This window comes from Ascidia mentula, chromosome 8, assembly GCF_947561715.1.
Source record: "Ascidia mentula chromosome 8, kaAscMent1.1, whole genome shotgun sequence".
NCBI lineage: Eukaryota > Metazoa > Chordata > Ascidiacea > Phlebobranchia > Ascidiidae > Ascidia > Ascidia mentula.
This window is the reverse complement of record NC_138573.1, coordinates 12,979,119-12,999,111: the sequence shown is the minus strand read 5'-3', so window position 1 is coordinate 12,999,111 and position 19,993 is coordinate 12,979,119. Positions and strand designations below refer to the sequence as shown.

At 36.7% G+C, this 19,993-nt stretch overlaps 2 protein-coding genes across 2 annotated transcripts; both read right to left on the bottom strand.

Annotated features, from left to right (window-relative positions):
• Positions 1-39: 39 nt before the first annotated feature.
• On the bottom strand, positions 40-13,657 carry LOC145911997 (uncharacterized). Its single transcript, XM_082999427.1, has 36 exons — positions 13,493-13,657; positions 13,275-13,352; positions 13,030-13,221; positions 12,891-12,965; positions 12,491-12,685; positions 12,359-12,433; positions 12,037-12,219; positions 11,883-11,954; positions 11,665-11,742; positions 11,420-11,611; positions 11,281-11,355; positions 10,881-11,075; positions 10,749-10,823; positions 10,427-10,609; positions 10,273-10,344; positions 10,055-10,132; positions 9,810-10,001; positions 9,671-9,745; positions 9,271-9,465; positions 9,139-9,213; positions 8,817-8,999; positions 8,663-8,734; positions 8,325-8,525; positions 8,197-8,268; positions 7,921-8,118; positions 7,797-7,868; positions 7,330-7,506; positions 7,180-7,251; positions 6,921-7,115; positions 6,793-6,864; positions 6,501-6,695; positions 6,365-6,436; positions 6,120-6,311; positions 6,000-6,071; positions 5,751-5,939; positions 40-792 (listed from the first exon to the last, which is right to left on the bottom strand). The coding sequence occupies exons 1-36, from the start codon at positions 13,631-13,633 to the stop codon at positions 706-708; spliced, it is 4,617 nt and encodes a 1,538-aa protein (XP_082855553.1). The 5' UTR covers positions 13,634-13,657; the 3' UTR covers positions 40-705.
• Positions 13,641-19,909, bottom strand: LOC145911995 (atlastin-2-like; the record flags this gene model as incomplete). Its single annotated transcript, XM_082999426.1, has 14 exons — positions 19,784-19,909; positions 19,520-19,601; positions 19,066-19,254; positions 18,857-18,988; positions 16,100-16,255; positions 15,977-16,048; positions 15,290-15,524; positions 15,044-15,228; positions 14,885-14,962; positions 14,640-14,831; positions 14,501-14,575; positions 14,101-14,295; positions 13,969-14,043; positions 13,641-13,829 (listed from the first exon to the last, which is right to left on the bottom strand). Coding segments are annotated over exons 2-14 (1,785 nt in total), but the record flags the coding sequence as incomplete, so codon positions are not given.
• Between the last annotated feature and the right edge of the window lie 84 nt (positions 19,910-19,993).

The following is a 19,993-nucleotide window of genomic DNA, read 5'->3' as shown; positions in this document are numbered from 1 at the left end:
ATTAAACAAGGCTTAACCACAATATGCAGCAACGCGAGAAGGTTGGATATTTTATTTTGGGGTGATCCAAAAATTTGGGGCAGCACGCAATGCGTGAAGTTGACAGACTGCGACTTCACAATTCTCTGACAGTGGCGTCGTAATCAGTAAAGGGGTGATCATAAACTATCTTCACATTGATCACCATAAGACCATTTTATCACTATATACCGGTCACTCATATCGCATGACACCCCCCCAAAATTATAAACCTATCTCTGACCCAACTAAACAATAAGCAAGCCTGTCAATAATGCATATGCGACTTTGTTCGGTTTTCGCAAAAACACCTGCTACAGTTGGTTATAAACCGTAAAATGGTATGGTAAGCGGCAACAGCGCAAAACTAAGAACTAGTCAGGTTTCAGGATTTACGACAAGAGCAAAAAGTGGCGCCATTCTATATGGCCGCCAAACACTTTTGTAGATCAAAAACAAAAAAGATAAGATCACAGTATGTAGGTGGGCAATAAGATCACAGGGATCAATACAATTATAAGCAACTATATTTATAACGACATTGCCAGACAAAAAACAAACACATATAGGTACCCTCCTGGGTTGCACAAGGTCATTGCTTCATCGGCGCTTTTGCTTGTATAACAGTTTAAGTTTGTGAAAATTATAGTTGGACTTGGTTTTTAACCAGTTCGCATTTTCGTATTTTTAACTTCCTCCGTCTATACGAAAAGAGAGAAAAACATCTTGCTTAGCAGCTTGTTTACTCCTTTCGGCAGAAACATGAATATTTTCCTAAACAAATAGATGATATCTAAAATCCAAAAGTTATTGTCTGACATATTTTGAAACCCACGACGCTGAACTTACATTTGGTCCATAATTAAGGACTACGATAATTTCTAAGGCGTTGTTTTGCACTTGATTTTTAGATTTAATCGACTCGAATATATACTTTACCTGGAAAGTTTAAACTAATCCAATTTAACTAATCAATTCGCGTGCTGCTCCATAGCGTTCAAAGGCGTATGGGGGTATGGTTTATATTTGTCCAATTTAAGAAGGTGCGCGTTTTTTTGGAAGGCCAAGTTTGATTTTATTTGATTGCAGGAGTGTGTAAGGTTGTTGGTTCACAAGAATTTCAACGGCATACGCTTGTGCAAGTTTTTATGGCCGAATTGTGTTTGAAGCGTGCGCAAAACTTTGACGCAAATTCGACAATATGTGCGTTTTTTTAGATGGGAATTTGGTATTATTTGATAGAATGGAGACAAAAGAATATTTGTTTGGAAGGATTTCAGCGGCAAACAAAGTCGCTTAGAGTTATGTCATAATACGCATATGATATTCATAACCTATTATGGACATGTTTTTTTTATAATGTTGATATCGTTTAGAAAGGTTAGCCTGTGAACTTTTACGAGTAAAAAATGCTGCCACCCCGTAGGGCGGCCGAGTAACCCGCGTTCAAACTTTTGTTAACTGGCGATTTTTTTTGTCAACTAACATCCTCTGGTATATCAAAGGATCAAGACATGCGCACAAGGTACGCAGAGCAGTACAGGCGACCATCGACTATGGGTTTGCGTAAAAAGTGTCACTGAGTTGGTCGCAAACTGTCGCACTTATGTTCCGCATCATGGAGTCGTCAACATTCATAAACCAGGTGAGCTGCGTATTGTTTTCGATTGTGCAGTTCACCACCGTGGCGTGTTACTTAGTCAAGTTCTTATGCAAGGGCCTGACCTCGTTAACAGCCTTGTAAGTATGCTGTAATGTTTTATCTAGTGCGTGTTGCCCCTCGTGATCGGGACAGTCTACGTTTCCCTTAGTGGCCCGGAGGAGATTTGTCGAGAGACCCTGAGTCTTATAGAATGGATGTGCACCTTTTTGAAGCAACCTCGCCAATTTGCGCTGCCTTCTGCTTGCGGCAAACTGCTGAGAACTGTGGTAGTGAGTTTGAACCTGTAGTTGCATCCACCGTCGAACGTAACTTTTATGTTGATGATTGTTTGATTTCAGTTTCTATTGTGAAGGATGGACTTCCGTTGGTTGAAGCTACGTTCACTACTGACCAAGGGGGGGTCTTCGTTTGACAAAATGGTTGTCAAACAGCGCTGAAATCCTCAATAGTTGTCAGATTTCTGTGCGCGTAACTTTCCATGTGAGGAAATTTCACAACAATAGAAACGCCATAATGCCCCTACCAACTGTATGATGCAAGGCTAGAGCCAGCAGTCTTAATGTTTGCCACGTGTTGAATTTGTCCGCGTGCATTAAACTGTTTTTGTGGTTAAATGAAAATACCTGTTGTGAATTGCAGTGAATTGACTCAAGTTGGTAACTTGAATAGAAACAGAATAACGTATATTTACCTGGTGCAACCGAATGCGATTCGCAGGCTGGTTCACACTGAACGCGGTTTGCGGCAAACTTCCGCGGCTAACGGACAACGGCAAACGGCAAGCATGTCACACAAAACGCGGTAACAACGTCAACGGTAAACAAGTCGGTTCGAAGCGGCAAACTGCAAGGTTGAATTAATTCAACTTTTGCGCGGCGTCTTGCGACATACTGTCGATGTTGTATTAAGTACAATAGTACACTGTTTTGTTTGTAGCCAATAATAATTATAATTATAATGGAAACTTTTAATGAAATGTTAATACATTTGGTTTCACAATCGCCATCTATCTATAATACCAAGCACAGAGATTATAAGGACACTTCCAGAAAAGAAAATGCATGGGTGATGATATCTAAAGAACTTGGACAGCCTGGTAATGAAGGCAGGACTAGTTTAATTTAATCAAGAAAATCAAGTTTTTTTCATAGATTGTTGCCTTAGAAGATTGAAACAAGCTTAATGTGAACTTCCTTAATGATTTCTGACATTGCTCATTATCAATTTAGTCTTTATTTCATTTCTGAATAGTGGCAGACTGCATGAGGAGATGGAATAGTTTCCGCTCTCCAGGACCCTGTTACAAGTTCACCATTATCCTCTCTATCTAGTAGGTGTGAAGGCAAGTAACTTTCATCCCCTTGGTCTTGAAGAAAGTTGTGAAGGGAACAAGCGGCCTTGGTAATTAAAACTGCTTTGTCTACGTTAGCTATTATAGGTCGCCTGAAAATTCGCCAACGTGTAGATAAAATTCCAAATGTATTTTCAATTACCCGCCTTGCTCTTGAAAGCCTATAGTTAAAAATTCTTTTGTCAGTTGGCAAGAAATGACCCGGATAAGGCCTCATTAGGTTGTTTCTGAGTGGAAAGGCTGCATCTCCAACAAAACAATAGGGTACAGTTGTTGTTGTATTCGGGAGACAACGAGGAGCAGGCAACGGTAAGTTGCCGTGCAACAATTGCTGGCCGAAGATTGAGTTTGAAAAAACTCCCCCGTCGCTGTGTCTTCCGGAGTCTCCTATATCGACGTACGAAAACTTGTAATTAGCTGTGCAGCAAGCCATCAATACAATGCTGAAGTGCCCCTTGTAGTTGTAAAACTCTGAACCTGACATCGGCGGGGCTTGAATCATAACGTGCTTTCCGTCAATAGCACCAACGCACATTGGGAAGTTCCATTGGCGTTCATAATCGGAAGCTATGGCATGCCATTCTTCTTGTGATGATGGCATTTTCAAGTAAGGCTGCAAAACTTGACAAAGTGCTTTGCAAGTGTCTGTAAGAATTCCAGATATGGTTGAACGCCCGACACGGAAATTGAAGGCTATTGTTTGTTGGGAATCTCCTGTGGCCAAGTACCTAAGACAGTTTGTTACAATTATTAGATCCAGATGGTGAAAACATATCTAATTTACAGTAGCCTATACCTACATAACATGTAATACATACCTTAAAGTCATTGCAAGCTTCTGATTTGCCGAAATTGCTTCTCTCCACGGTGTGTCCTGTTTCTCTATTAAGGGCTGAACCAGCGATAAAAGCAAATCATATGAAGCAGTGTCCATCCGAAAATACTTATGGAAACTCTGGGGGTCGTTTCTTATTTCTTGCACCAGATTTTGCTCGCCCATACTTTTTCTCTTCTGCAATATGGGTCTCACCCACCACCTTCGTTTCTGTTGCTTCATTAACAATAGGAGAATAAGGTTTTGCTGTTCAAGCAATAAAGAACACACAAGTTCATCCATGACCACTTTTACTACAACTTTACTGGTGACAAGATAAGGAAAATAAGCTAAAAATGGTCCACTACAGAAAATAAACAAACCTTTGACCTTGTTTGACCCCGTCGCGCAGACAACACTAGACGCTAACGCTGCGTGGCGCCGTCGAGCAATGTGAACGTTGTGCGGTTGGCGACATTGACGCTAGGCGGTTTCCGCACTGCCGCAATCCGTTTACGATTTGCGCGTTCAGTGTGAACCAGCCTTTAATGTTTGCCACGTGTTGAATTTGTCCGCGTGCATTAAACTGTTTTTGTGGTTAAATGAAAATACCTGTTGTGAATTGCAGTGAATTGACTCAAGTTGGTAACTTGAATAGAAACAGAATAACGTATATTTACCTGGTGCAACCGAATGCGATTCGCAGTCGGTCCTTTGTGCATCTTGTATTGGTGAGTTTAATACCGTGTGTCATGTTGCATGTGTGACTGTACGCTAATATGTGTTTGTTTGTTTAGTGAGCGTGTCACAGTTTCTTAACTGTGCCGCAGAATAAAAGAATACTGTTCTTTCCTGACGGTGCGGTCAAACCCCTGTGACAAGGTTAGCTTAGCCGTGTTACAATAGTCTGTAAAAGGAAGAACTGAGCAAGTCACTGTAATTGCATCCGCTAGATACAGAGTTGCAGAAGCGTGTTTTAAGTGTGCATTGGAACGTGTACCCCGATGAATTTACGTTTTCCGTAAATTTACCTACGAAACCCCGCACCCGTTGTAGTCTACTCTTCATGATGAACTCAATTTTTGACCCATTGGGCTTGGTAACGCCAGTGGTTCTAAAGGCGCGGCTGATTTATAAAAGTTTGTGTCAACAGGAAATTGAATGGGATGAGCCAATGCCTGCCAAAGATCTCAGGAGCTGGAAAGGATGGCTGACTGGGTTGACCAAATTGCGCGAAGTCATCATTTCCCGTTATTTCAAATTGCCCACACACGATATAGTAAGTTCTCAAGTGCATGTGTTTGTAGATGCCTCAAGGAAGGCCTACGGCACCGTTTGCTATCCATGGGCATTGACAACAAGATCCCATGCACTATGGTGATGGCCAAGTCCCATTTGGCTCCGCAACACGAAGACTCCATTCCACGTCTCGAGCTCATGGCAGCTGTCAAGATGGAGCAACTCATAAGAAAGGAGCTCGGTTTGGATTTACGTCCTTCAATGTTTTGGACCGATTCTTCTGTAGTGCTACAAAGTACAACGGAACACGTGCGTCCATCATTGGCAACATCTTTCAACGAAGCAAAATCCTGCGGACTTGACTTCTCGTGGGATAACGGCAGTTGGTCTAATCGGATCAGGGTTGTGGTTTACTGGTCCATTTTTTATAGAAGATCTAGGCAATTGGCCAAACAAGTCTGGATACAGTGATATCGTAATGGTGTATATGACTGTGTTTCTGTGTAATTGCAGACCTATTCCATTCATTATATTTAAAAAAATATACAATTGACATTTTAGTGGCCATAAAAGTCCAAAAAATGCAACGTTTTAAATATTATCTTTTATCTAACATACTTATTACATACTAATGTTTAATATCCGCGTATGTAGACCAAGCTTACCCATTGATTCTTTACTCTTTGAATATACTCATCACATATGTTGTCTAGAATGTCTTGTGTCTCTTTTTCGTATGGTTTTGCGTCAAACTGTTTTCCACAGCTTTGCATTCGCGTATCGTAAACCGCAGTTGCTTCCCTGATAACTTTAGAAGTAGTTTCATATGCAGTTTCAATGGTGACAGGTTTATCCTGCATGCAACTCATGTAACTTTTGTTTTTTAATGTGTTACACAAATTTATGTATTGTACCGCGCCCAGTTTTTCCCTCAAGTATGCAGTGGCTTCTGATTTGGCTCCATTACAAAACAACTCAATGTACTCCTAGAAAAAAGCATGTTGTTTATCAAATACATTTAATTTCAAGAATACCTTAGTTCTAGCGTTTTCGCTTTTGTATTTAAATTTCAATCTGTCCAAATTTTCCTCCAATCTTTGACGTATATCTTTTACAATGTGATCAGGCATGTAATCTGTGTTGTCCAAAAAGTGGCCCAAAGCTCTTTTTCTACTATTATCCAATCGCTCTTCAAGATCAGATTCATGAAAGTGCTGTTTGCAAACCTAAATTTAAAAAGTAAGCACCCTCATTATTAGAATAATATTTGTTGTCTCACTTCTTCAACTGATTCCTCAAATGTTTTCAAGGCTGTATAGGAAAGTTTCTCCACTTTTATCATCATATTTCTCTGCAGCAAATAATTAGGTTTAAATCCATTTTCAAACAATTTTATTCATTTTTATGTGGGTTACCTTGACCATGACATGTACATTTGAAACATAGAAATGAAATTCAGATTTTAAACTTTTTTTAAGACGATCTTTGGCTTCCTGAAAATAATCACTCAAATACTTCGAATCCATTTCCTCAAACTTTTTTAACAGCTCGTTTTCTTTTTCCTTGGCGAATTCTGAAAACTCCTTATCGTCGACACACTCTTGAGATTTCTGGATTAAACAAGTTCTTTGCAATTTGGATACACGTCAATTAAACTGTAAAATTATTTTTTTTGTTTGACAGAATTTGGTTTATTGTTTGTTTCACCTCATTGAGATGACCTTGATAACATTGCACAAGATCAGTTTCTTTCTTCCTGATTTCACATATTTTCCCTTTCTTAACACATTTGAATATTAAGTTATCAGGATATACATTTGAATGTGTAAGCATACCTTAAACGTCGTATTTCCTGTTTGGAATGTTGTCCATTCTGATTGAATAGCAAGCAAAAGGTTGGACTCAACATGTTTGTATTTGTAAAATTGTTGTTGTGAGGCCTTCTTCTGTAGCTTTTTTAAGGCTTCCTTTTGACAAGCAGCGTGTTTTTCAAGGAGTGTAGTATCGTCAATGTAGCCTTTCGAACATACCTTGAAACAATTCACACTAAAAAAACTTAAATAGTCACTCAGAAAACAGAGCAAATAACAATACCTTTGCCATTTTTGATTGATAAGTTTTTTGAGCTTCCAGGACATGTTCAGCTGCTATCACATTGGCAATTTTCTAAAAATTAAAAAAAAGTCATGGTAATTTTTTTGTAAAGTAAATGAATTGGTACGTAGTGATCACACATATATCTACCTGTTTATTTAAAAAATCAGTTTTTGCCTCTTCAAGTTTTTGGCACAACTCAACTCTTTTGTTGTTTTTAAATGGACATTTCTTCCCCATCCCTGTGTCGAATTGGTACAGAGCCTTATCTCTGGCCTCGGAATGGAATTCCTCTACCCATTTGTCATTTGTAGGGTGTTCTAATTTCTTTGTCAATGTGTAAAATATTAAGAATTGGTCGAAACTTTTTTGGGGGTGGAAAGTTTCCAGCTTTTAAGCTGCGTTAAGGTTAATTATGGTCAAAAATACGAACGCCTGCGTTAGCGCGGATCGTCACACAAACGGTGGCATGTCCAATAAAATTATTTTGTATGCATTAGCCCGCTATCGGTATTTCTTTAAACTTAACATGCAATGAATATTTTGACATGTTTCGAAAGCAAGGATCTGAAAAAATATCTAATTATATTTGGATTTTATGGCAAAAATCAACTTACTTTTGACATAATCTCACTGTAAACATAAATGGAAGCGGTGGACAAAGCAGAGATTGCTTCCTTTAGGATTTCCTAAAAAAATCGACTAGGGAATATGAAAATTGATAAAATTAATGTGAATTACCTTATTTCTAAAAAAACCATTTAGGTTATAAGTATATTCGTCGTCTATTGCGGCTTGAAGTTTTTCAAAATAGTTTCTTTTCTGCATTTCAAGGTTTCTAATATTTGCACTTCCGTTTTCAAATTTTTTGAATGCCTGGTTCGCAACGTCTTCATGCTTTTGGTGAAGGTGATCTTCTTCCATTTCATTAAAGTTTATCTGTAACAAAGAAAGGACAGATAGCAAACTATTTAGTGTAATGACCGAGTTAATATTAAAACCTAGCAAAAATTATACCTTCTTCATTTTTTTACGATATTCATTCAAACAAGTTTGAAACGTTTGTTCAAGCTTCAGTTCTGAATTGTCCTGGAAAACATGTTAAACATTCAAACTTGTGTTTTAAAAACGCCGTGGTTGGTCACCTTTATTCTTTCGTTTTCATACACCAACATGTTTTTTTGTTGTTCATAAAATTTAGCAAGTCGAACTTCCGCAGCATCTTTGTCACTGGACTGAAAACTTTCTAAAGATTTCCTGGCAAACTCCTCAGAAAATTTGATACACTCTTCGTGTAGTGTACGTACTTCATTTGCGTTCAAATACATGTCGCGTTGCCATGTTTGCTGTGCATTTAAAATACAGCTCATTAAAATTTATTTCTGGCTATATTAAGCATTATAACAACACTGAAAAAAATACTTATTAGGTTTCTATTTGCAGGAAGGAGCCCCTTCTTACAATATTAAAAAGCCAATCTTACGTTTAGTTTCTTCTTATACTTCTTTTCAATTTTTGGTAATGTTTCACACAGCATGCATTTTAAAGAAATTATCTGTAAAGTTTTTAAGCAAAATTTGAGAGCATAAACATTTTGTGTGCATGTCAAACAATTAAATATCATGTATAAATTTTACTTTTTTCTTGTCGTAGCGTGCTTCTCCATTTTCCTGCAAAGTTAATTCTGCTTCGAGATTTCGTTGATAAGTATCTACAAACGTTTTTTGATACATTTTTGACTGTTCCTTGAATTGATCAAGCGCAATTTTCTTTGCATTTTCCACAGCAGTTTCAACTTCTGCAGCATCAGTACTTTCATGCTGTACAAATGTATCTCTTTGTCAGTTTCAAAATTAGACATTTAGATTTTGACCTTTAGTATCAAAATAAGCACTGTATAGTAGATTAGAATAGTAACCCATTATAACATGGGCGTAAGTGTAAAAACACCAGACATACGCTTGAAGTCAACGTTGTTTTGAAATTCATCACAATTTCAGAAACTAAATTATCCATATTTTGTTTTGCAGTCATCTATAAAAAGTTGATAAGAGTATTTTTGCTGTAAACTCCTAATAACATAATTGGTACCTGCTTAAACATGTATAAGTTTGTTAGTTCAGCGTATTTTTGCTGAATACTCCTTTTTAGTCTGTCTATGTATTCAGTCATCATTACATCGTCCAACTTGGGATGTGCATCCCTGAATTCTTGTTCCAAGGCGTCACTTATTTTTAAGTGCGACACTTCCACTTCGGCTAGATTAAACAATTCCGCACATGGATGCTGGAAACACAAAAAAACGTAGAAAACCTTTTTGGGCGATTTGTTTTTGAGTGAATCATCAACATTTTCTCTGTTTGTTTTTAAAAATTTTGTGTGGATCATATTAGTTTGGATTATTCCCAGTGGACTGTCCTGTCTTGGAGTTGTTTCCACTTCTCAACATTTGTATTGTTTTGTTTAATGTTATTTGTCACCTATAACTAACCAGGCTTGCGAACTCCGTGCCGAAGCTTTGAATTGACTTTTCTATGCTTTTGTCAAGTTTTGACTTTAGTGCGCTCTGAAATATAAAACATCCATTAAACTTTTAGTTTGTAAGGGACTTTTCGCCATTTTTCTATTACTAATTTGTTGCTAATTTCTTGTCGGAAATCAAAGAAATTTCGTTTCAAAAGAGTCTCAAGTTTGTCACGAGTTTGAGTTTTAAAAGTTGTGCTTCCAAGTAACATTCTTTCCTCAAAAATCTTGAAAATTTCTTTTTTTATTGTCTCTTTAATAGCTGACACCTCATCATCTGTGTAATTCAACTTTTCCTTCTGAAAGTGTGACATATTAAAAAATGTTGGCTGTTTTGCATGTGAATCATTACGGAAATTTTCAGCAGCCTCTCTTTGCATAAGTGATCACAGTCTGCAAGAACTTTGTTTGCTATTTGGTCCGCTGTGCTCTGAACAGATACAAAATTACAGCTCATTAAAATTTATTTCTGGCTATATTAAGCATTATAACAAAACTGAAAAAAATACTTATTATGTTTCTATTTGCAGGAAGGAGCCCCTTCTTACAATAATAAAAAGCCAATCTTACGTTTAGTTTCTTCTTATACTTCTTTTCATTTTTTGGTAATGTTTCACACAGCATGCTTTTTAAAGAAATTATCTGTAAAGTTTTTAAGCAAAATTTGAGAGCATAAACATTTTGTGTGCATGTCAAACAATTAAATGTCATGTATAAATTTTACTTTTTTCTTGTCGTAGCGTGCTTCTCCATTTTCCTGCAAAGTTAATTGTGCTTCGAGATTTCGTTGATAAGTATCTACAAACGTTTTTTGATACATTTTTGACTGTTCCTTGAATTGATCAAGCGCAATTTTCTTTGCATTTTCCACAGCAGTTTCAACTTCTGCAGCATCAGTACTTTCATGCTGTACAAATGTATCTCTTTGTCAGTTTCAAAATTAGACATTTAGATTTTGACCTTTAGTATCAAAATAAGCACTGTATAGTAGATTAGAATAGTAACCCATTATAACATGGGCGTAAGTGTAAAAACACCAGACATACGCTTGAAGTCAACGTTGTTTTGAAATTCATCACAATTTCAGAAACTAAATTATCCATATTTTGTTTTGCAGTCATCTATAAAAAGTTGATAAGAGTATTTTTGCTGTAAACTCCTAATAACATAATTGGTACCTGCTTAAACATGTATAAGTTTGTTAGTTCAGCGTATTTTTGCTGAATACTCCTTTTTAGTCTGTCTATGTATTCAGTCATCATTACATCGTCCAACTTGGGATGTGCATCCCTGAATTCTTGTTCCAAGGCGTCACTTATTTTTAAGTGCGACACTTCCACTTCGGCTAGATTAAACAATTCCGCACATGGATGCTGGAAACACAAAAAAACGTAGAAAACCTTTTTGGGCGATTTGTTTTTGAGTGAATCATCAACATTTTCTCTGTTTGTTTTTAAAAATTTTGTGTGGATCATATTAGTTTGGATTATTCCCAGTGGACTGTCCTGTCTTGGAGTTGTTTCCACTTCTCAACATTTGTATTGTTTTGTTTAATGTTATTTGTCACCTATAACTAACCAGGCTTGCGAACTCCGTGCCGAAGCTTTGAATTGACTTTTCTATGCTTTTGTCAAGTTTTGACTTTAGTGCGCTCTGAAATATAAAACATCCATTAAACTTTTAGTTTGTAAGGGACTTTTCGCCATTTTTCTATTACTAATTTGTTGCTAATTTCTTGTCGGAAATCAAAGAAATTTCGTTTCAAAAGAGTCTCAAGTTTGTCACGAGTTTGAGTTTTAAAAGTTGTGCTTCCAAGTAACATTCTTTCCTCAAAAATCTTGAAAATTTCTTTTTTTATTGTCTCTTTAATAGCTGACACCTCGTCATCTGTGTAATTCAACTTTTCCTTCTGAAAGTGTGACATATTAAAAAATGTTGGCTGTTTTGCATGTGAATCATTACGGAAATTTTCAGCAGCCTCTCTTTGCATAAGTGATCACAGTCTGCAAGAACTTTGTTTGCTATTTGGTCCGCTGTGCTCTGAACAGATACAAAATTACAGCTCATTAAAATTTATTTCTGGCTATATTAAGCATTATAACAAAACTGAAAAAAATACTTATTATGTTTCTATTTGCAGGAAGGAGCCCCTTCTTACAATAATAAAAAGCCAATCTTACGTTTAGTTTCTTCTTATACTTCTTTTCAATTTTTGGTAATGTTTCACACAGCATGCTTTTTAAAGAAATTATCTGTAAAGTTTTTAAGCAAAATTTGAGAGCATAAACATTTTGTGTGCATGTCAAACAATTAAATGTCATGTATAAATTTTACTTTTTTCTTGTCGTAGCGTGCTTCTCCATTTTCCTGCAAAGTTAATTGTGCTTCGAGATTTCGTTGATAAGTATCTACAAACGTTTTTTGATACATTTTTGACTGTTCCTTGAATTGATCAAGCGCAATTTTCTTTGCATTTTCCACAGCAGTTTCAACTTCTGCAGCATCAGTACTTTCATGCTGTACAAATGTATCTCTTTGTCAGTTTCAAAATTAGACATTTAGATTTTGACCTTTAGTATCAAAATAAGCACTGTATAGTAGATTAGAATAGTAACCCATTATAACATGGGCGTAAGTGTAAAAACACCAGACATACGCTTGAAGTCAACGTTGTTTTGAAATTCATCACAATTTCAGAAACTAAATTATCCATATTTTGTTTTGCAGTCATCTATAAAAAGTTGATAAGAGTATTTTTGCTGTAAACTCCTAAGAACATAATTGGTACCTGCTTAAACATGTATAAGTTTGTTAGTTCAGCGTATTTTTGCTGAATACTCCTTTTTAGTCTGTCTATGTATTCAGTCATCATTACATCGTCCAACTTGGGATGTGCATCCCTGAATTCTTGTTCCAAGGCGTCACTTATTTTTAAGTGCGACACTTCCACTTCGGCTAGATTAAACAATTCCGCACATGGATGCTGGAAACACAAAAAAACGTAGAAAACCTTTTTGGGCGATTTGTTTTTGAGTGAATCATCAACATTTTCTCTGTTTGTTTTTAAAAATTTTGCGTGGATCATATTAGTTTGGATTATTCCCAGTGGACTGTCCTGTCTTGGAGTTGTTTCTACTTCTCAACATTTGTATTGTTTTGTTTAATGTTATTTGTCACCTATAACTAACCAGGCTTGCGAACTGCGTGCCGAAGCTTTGAATTGACTTTTCTATGTTTTTGTCAAGTTTTGACTTTAGTGCGCTCTGAAATATAAAACATCCATTAAACTTTTAGTTTGTAAGGGACTTTTCGCCATTTTTCTATTACTAATTTGTTGCTAATTTCTTGTCGGAAATCAAAGAAATTTCGTTTCAAAAGAGTCTCAAGTTTGTCACGAGTTTGAGTTTTAAAAGTTGTGCTTCCAAGTAACATTCTTTCCTCAAAAATCTTGAAAATTTCTTTTTTTATTGTCTCTTTAATAGCTGACACCTCGTCATCTGTGTAATTCAACTTTTCCTTCTGAAAGTGTGACATATTAAAAAATGTTGGCTGTTTTGCATGTGAATCATTACGGAAATTTTCAGCAGCCTCTCTTTGCATAAGTGATCACAGTCTGCAAGAACTTTGTTTGCTATTTGGTCCGCTGTGCTCTGAACAGATACAAAATTACAGCTCATTAAAATTTATTTCTGGCTATATTAAGCATTATAACAACACTGAAAAAAATACTTATTATGTTTCTATTTGCAGGAAGGAGCCCCTTCTTACAATAATAAAAAGCCAATCTTACGTTTAGTTTCTTCTTATACTTCTTTTCAATTTTTGGTAATGTTTCACACAGCATGCATTTTAAAGAAACTATCTGTAAAGTTTTCAAGCAAAATTTGAGAGCATAAACATTTTGTGTGCATGTCAAACAATTAAATATCATGTATAAATTTTACTTTTTTCTTGTCGTAGCGTGCTTCTCCATTTTCCTGCAAAGTTAATTCTGCTTCGAGATTTCGTTGATAAGTATCTACAAACGTTTTTTGATACATTTTTGACTGTTCCTTGAATTGATCAAGCGCAATTTTCTTTGCATTTTCCACAGCAGTTTCAACTTCTGCAGCATCAGTACTTTCATGCTGTACAAATGTATCTCTTTGTCAGTTTCAAAATTAGACATTTAGATTTTGACCTTTAGTATCAAAATAAGCACTGTATAATAGATTAGAATAGTAACCCATTATAACATGGGCGTAAGTGTAAAAACACCAGACATACGCTTGAAGTCAACGTTGTTTTGAAATTCATCACAATTTCAGAAACTAAATTATCCATATTTTGTTTTGCAGTTATCTATAAAAAGTTGATAAGAGTATTTTTGCTGTAAACTCCTAATAACATAATTGGTACCTGCTTAAACATGTATAAGTTTGTTAGTTCAGCGTATTTTTGCTGAATACTCCTTTTTAGTCTGTCTATGTATTCAGTCATCATTACATCGTCCAACTTGGGATGTGCATCCCTGAATTCTTGTTCCAAGGTGTCACTTATTTTAAAGTGCGACACTTCCACTTCGGCTAGATTGAACAATTCCGCACATGGATGCTGGAAACACAAAAAAACGTAGAAAACCTTTTTGGGCGATTTGTTTTTGAGTGAATCATCAACATTTTCTCTGTTTGTTTTTAAAAATTTTGTGTGGATCATATTAGTTTGGATTATTCCCAGTGGACTGTCCTGTCTTGGAGTTGTTTCCACTTCTCAACATTTGTATTGTTTTGTTTAATGTTATTTGTCACCTATAACTAACCAGGCTTGCGAACTCCGTGGCGAAGATTTGAATTGACTTTTCTATGTTTTTGTCAAGTTTTGACTTTAGTGCGCTCTGAAATATAAAACATCCATTAAACTTTTAGTTTGTAAGGGACTTTTCGCCATTTTTCTATTACTAATTTGTTGCTAATTTCTTGTCGAAAATCAAAGAAATTTCGCTTTAAAAGAGTCTCAAGTTTGTCATGAGTTTGAGTTTTAAAAGTTGTGCTTCCAAGTAACATTCTTTCCTCAAAAATCTTGAAAATTTCTTTTTTTATTGTCTCTTTAATAGCTGACACCTCATCATCTGTGTAATTCAACTTTTCCTTCTGAAAGTGTGACATATTAAAAAATGTTGGCTGTTTTGCATGTGGATCATTACGGAAATTTTCAGCAGCCTCTCTTTGCATAAGTGATCACAGTCTGCAAGAACTTTGTTTGCTACTTGATCCGCTGTGCTCTGAACAGATACAGAATTATTATTGTATTTGCTGGTTATTTTGGTTTTTTGAATGTTATTTTAAGAAACATATGGACATACCTCAAAAATATTTTTAATTTGCGGTAGGTCGCTGGAATGTATTTTTGTTATTATAGTCATAATGTAGTCAATCATGTTTTGACCGTTTGCTGGTTTCCCTCCGATTTTTTTACTCGCTAGTTTTTCAGGCGAAAACAACCCCTCTACAAATATTTTCACATGTTGTTTAAAGGATTGATCCATGTCTAAAAAACGGGGTAATTAATTAGGTTATCTGTGTATCTGTGTAAAAAAAGTGTTATTTACCTTCATATACAATTCCTTTGCTTTCGTTTGGCCTTTGAGCTATTTTTGATCCAGGATATGGCAGGAGGAAGCAAAATATATTTTCGAATGACTTTTTTATGTATCTTCTTACATCGAAAAACTCAACTTCAGAATCGTCGTCTGGTTCCAGGCACTTTTTCAAAACATTATTTCCTCCTTCTTGACCAAATCCTTCGGATGAATATTGCCAATCGCGGATTAGAAACCAAAAGTTCTAAGAAACAACTTGACGTTGATTATGTAGCTTTGCATGTATCACGTCATATTAGAGAACAGTTCCCATTATTATAATGCTATTGTTTAACACGCAATTCCTTTGTCCCGAACCCAATTAACTGCACTCTCTTTGGCTATACTTTCCTTTCAAATTTATCAAGTAATCTGGGAGAGAGAGAGTGCAATAGAGAGAAGAGGGACACAAGCCAATTGGGTTGATTGCCGCCTAGCTATACGAGCTATCGTTTGGGCATCGATTCGATGGATTGTTTGTAAGTTGTCGATGTGTTTTTGTTTATGTTTCAACGAGGTAAATCTTAAATATGTTTCAACGGAGGTATAGTCTAGGTTTAAACAGTAGAGCAGGAGTCAGATACACGGCAGAGGGCAGGTTGTTATATTTTGTACTACGTTCAAGTGCAGCTTAAATCAAACATTCGAAAAAATCACCTGAAAAGGCTTGTTCTTGGCGATATCTTCGCATTTGCTTGATTGCAAAGCTTGTGCATAGTTTGTAAACAGCTTAAAAATATTGAGAAAGTTACGACGCCTTATTTTAAAAATCTTTCTTACCCTTAAGCATTGAAGATTGTCCTCTTGTATTTGTTGCGATAAATTGTAGATTTGTACGGAACTTATTAATGTACTCAATGCAAATATTGCAGTGCATTTTGCCATTGATGTCTTGTTATTAAACAGTCCTTGGGTGTCCATCAAGAAAACAGCAACCTTCAAACAATGAACAAAAAAAAATTTTTGGTGCCGCAATATAAAGGGATACTAAAGACAACAGTAAATTTAAGCAAAAAGGATGAGGAATTTACAACAAAAAACTAGCACAGAATTCAACCTTTCTCCGATAATTTACAGTATCATGATAACCCAAAAAAATCATATCAGTGGCACTATACGTTTTGCAAACCGATTTGGGCGTTTTAAACCAGCAAGGTGACGTAACTTAATGCAACCACCCCTCACTGCGACAGGCCGCTACTCGATTTTCATAAATGAAGTTAATTTGCGTAACCCTTTTTCTCTGTCATAAACCATGTGTAGTTTACAGACAAACAATAATTCACTCCCAATAAAGGAGATATAAAGCCTAGAATAGATGAAGGAAAAAATCATTTTACTTACAGTAACCAACCCATTTTAGTAACGCGAAGGATACGCGTAAGCACTCAATGCAGCCTACCGACGATTTTTCTTATAGTGTGCGCGTAACTTGGGCCTCTTCGCTCAGTGAGTTCTCTGTTCCCGTTTTTTTCGCTTAGTGAGTTCGTGGCTTACGGCCATCGATATATAACGGTCATTGAGATTACAATTTCAAGCAGATGCTACGAGCCTTAAGGAAGATAAATGTAACTCTGACGAGCAGGTCAGAACCTGCACCAGTAGTATCAATAGAGAAGAATATTTTTTATTTCTCAATGCCGCGTTTAAAGAAACGCGCAAACTTTTACAATTTGTCGACACTACGAAAGCTATTGCCCAAGCGTGGATGCAAATGAGGCAGCGCAAGAACCATGCTTATTTTTTATCATTAGTCCGAGGGCATTGTTTTTGATATGAGGCAAGCCTCTGGTGATAATCTATACAGTAAGTCTTATTCAGAAAGTAAGTCAGCTAAAACAAAAGGTCGGTTTATCTATGCTTTAACTTAGCCAACAACGTATATCACATGTTTTGGTTGAGTTAAACCCGGCTATACCTGCGCCCTATGCATTAGTGCATCATACCGATGCTCAAGACAACAGTGGGACTATCAGGGCCTGCGTTCACCATCAAGGGCGTCGTACCATGTGGAAACCGTCCCGGTTGAACTTACGTGCGCTGCTATGTGCCTTGATTGATACAGGTTTTTTACTATTTCCCCTTTTACGGAAGTTGCAGTTTAGGGTCATGTGGATACCTATGGGGATCTCCCGCGAATATGTGCGCAAAAGGAATGACAGTACGAAAAAAAAACGATAGCACAAAACATTGTAGCTTTCCTCTCCAGCAGTGATAACGAGAAATTGCGTTGCCAGTCACCAAGGGCTATTTGAGTTTAACGTCATGCCATTTGGGTCGTCAAATGCACGACTTTTCAACATTTAATTTGGATCGTTTTAAATGGCGTTGAATGCAATGGATCGCTGACATATTTGGACGACATCTTTGTTTATTTGGAAAAGTTTGAGCAATATTTGCAGCGACCCGACGCTGTTTTTCATGTATAGTGGTTAACGGGTTAACCCCAAAACTTTCTGAGTGTCACATGCCGTAACCGGAAATAAACATTTTGGGATAGTTTGTTTTAACACAATGTAAGGTGCAACAAAAAACACGCTGCGAGGGGACTGGCCTGTTCCCGAAAACGTGGAAGAATGAAGACATTTTTTGTGTCGTGCTGCTTACTATCGAATGTTTGCCTATCCATTGTATGACCTTACAAAGCAAAATAGTCACAGTTTATTCTGGTTGGAAGAATGTCGTCAGGCCTTCAGTTTTATTAAACAATTTCCCTAGTGTGTCCACAAAATATGAGTAGAACACTGATATGCGTTAAATGTTGCGGTGGTTGTGTGTAATCGCAGGTTTCTGTTTTACAATTTCGTCGTTCTGCACGCAAGCCGTTTTTACTTCGCACTGACCACATATTATTTTAATGGCTATGGAAATAAAAAAAACGTACATGCAGTATGTCTATTGGTTTGACATTTCATCGTGTTTTGATTTTAAGTTAGTTCATCGCACGGAAGCTGAACATACAAACGCAGATGCCCATAGCAGGCAAATGTTTTCTGACGACAAGGAACTGACCCACGATTTTCGAAGGCTAGATGCGAAGGCTACGCTTTGGGTTTTAATTTGACTGGCGGAAAGAAAAGTGATTACAGAGCTTCCAAATGACCAAAAGCACGGAGGAGGTCCCATGGAAACACAGCGCAGCACGCACTGTCTCAAATGCCCTGTTTGCGACACCCGATAGCTGCCGCCGAGAACTCGCCAAGCTCTATTGGTACCGTAGAACGGAGCTAATGGAAAGGGTAGGAGATAGATATACTGGGAGGACTGCCTTCAACCCACTGTGGAAACAGGGTTTATGTATGCAGAAGTAAAAAGTCGCCTGGACAAAAGTACGACACAAAGGCAACACACGGGAAATTTAGTGTTGGGTGCCAGGTGTTGTTGCGCAATGTGGTCCCCGGGATTGACGAAACAAAGAAGTTTTACGTGCGATGTCCCCATACACTATTGCAAAGGTTTTACTTCGCGTCACCTATCAAATTCGAGTCGACTGTTTTGATTCAGGACCCACGAGCATTAAGTATAAACGTTACACACCTTCTCGCCAACGTTGTTTTCAAGAATAAAATATTTGCTGTAAATTAATATTCCCTGAGTATCAGGATCCATTCCTCCTCTCCACGAAAATCCTCCTACATTTAAATTTCCTGTTTCCATCCAGTTTCTTTCCTTTAAAAAGATTTTGCTGTTGAAAAGATTTCAACACTTAAACCATTAACTATTTAACACTGTGGTTACAAGCTTACCGTTGAGGTTGATTTGATTGACAAATACTTCAGGAATAAGTTAAGCATAAATGATTTCCCTTTCCTAAAAGCCCCGGCGATTGAATATATGGCCACGGGCATGTCTTTGACATCTTTAAACAGTTGGTTTAATTTTTCTTCGGTTATTTGACTTCCATCGGTATTTGATATGAAAACTGCTTCATATCCCTTTACAACCAAAAAATGAATTAGTTGCAGACAAACATAGAGAGTAAATTTGTATTTGAATATGCATTTGTACATATCGAGTTGTTGCGTTTAAAAGGCTTTTCGAAATACAACCCATGAATCGATCACTTTTATGGCTTCGTCGGCACCCATGTTTTTTTTATTTTGCATGTTTATTATTTAAATGGGGAAATTGAATTGATAACCCTTAGTTATAGCAGATAAACCTTTAATTTTATCCCAGGGGGATATAAGTTATGTTTACCTGTTCACTCATTCTTTTCCAAGCTTTGCCGGGTCAGCTCTTCCAGCCAAAAAATACGACGGATACCAAGTTAATACAATCCCTGTAAACACAGCCTTTGCTTTTATTTTTTCAAAAGTACTTTTAGTTTTTTGTAAACCTTTTTATAAATGCAAGCAATTTTCAGTAGTTTACTTATTTCCTTTAACTGTTTTCTTATTTTTTACTTCCGATGTACTGCACAATCCTCGCCAAAACAACGAAATGTAATTACTGCAGTCCTACCTTGGACCAAGTAGGAACCATAGGTAGGTTTTGTACAACCTGCAGTTTCCTGAAGAATCAAGATACAAATGAAATAGAGAGCAGTCTGATCAAAATGACCTCGGGTCTGGCAAAAGGTTGTTAAAGGACTCGCTTCTATTTAGATACGTTTAAAAGTCGTTTAACCTAAATGATCTTATAACATACCCTCAAGGACAACACGGCCACCAC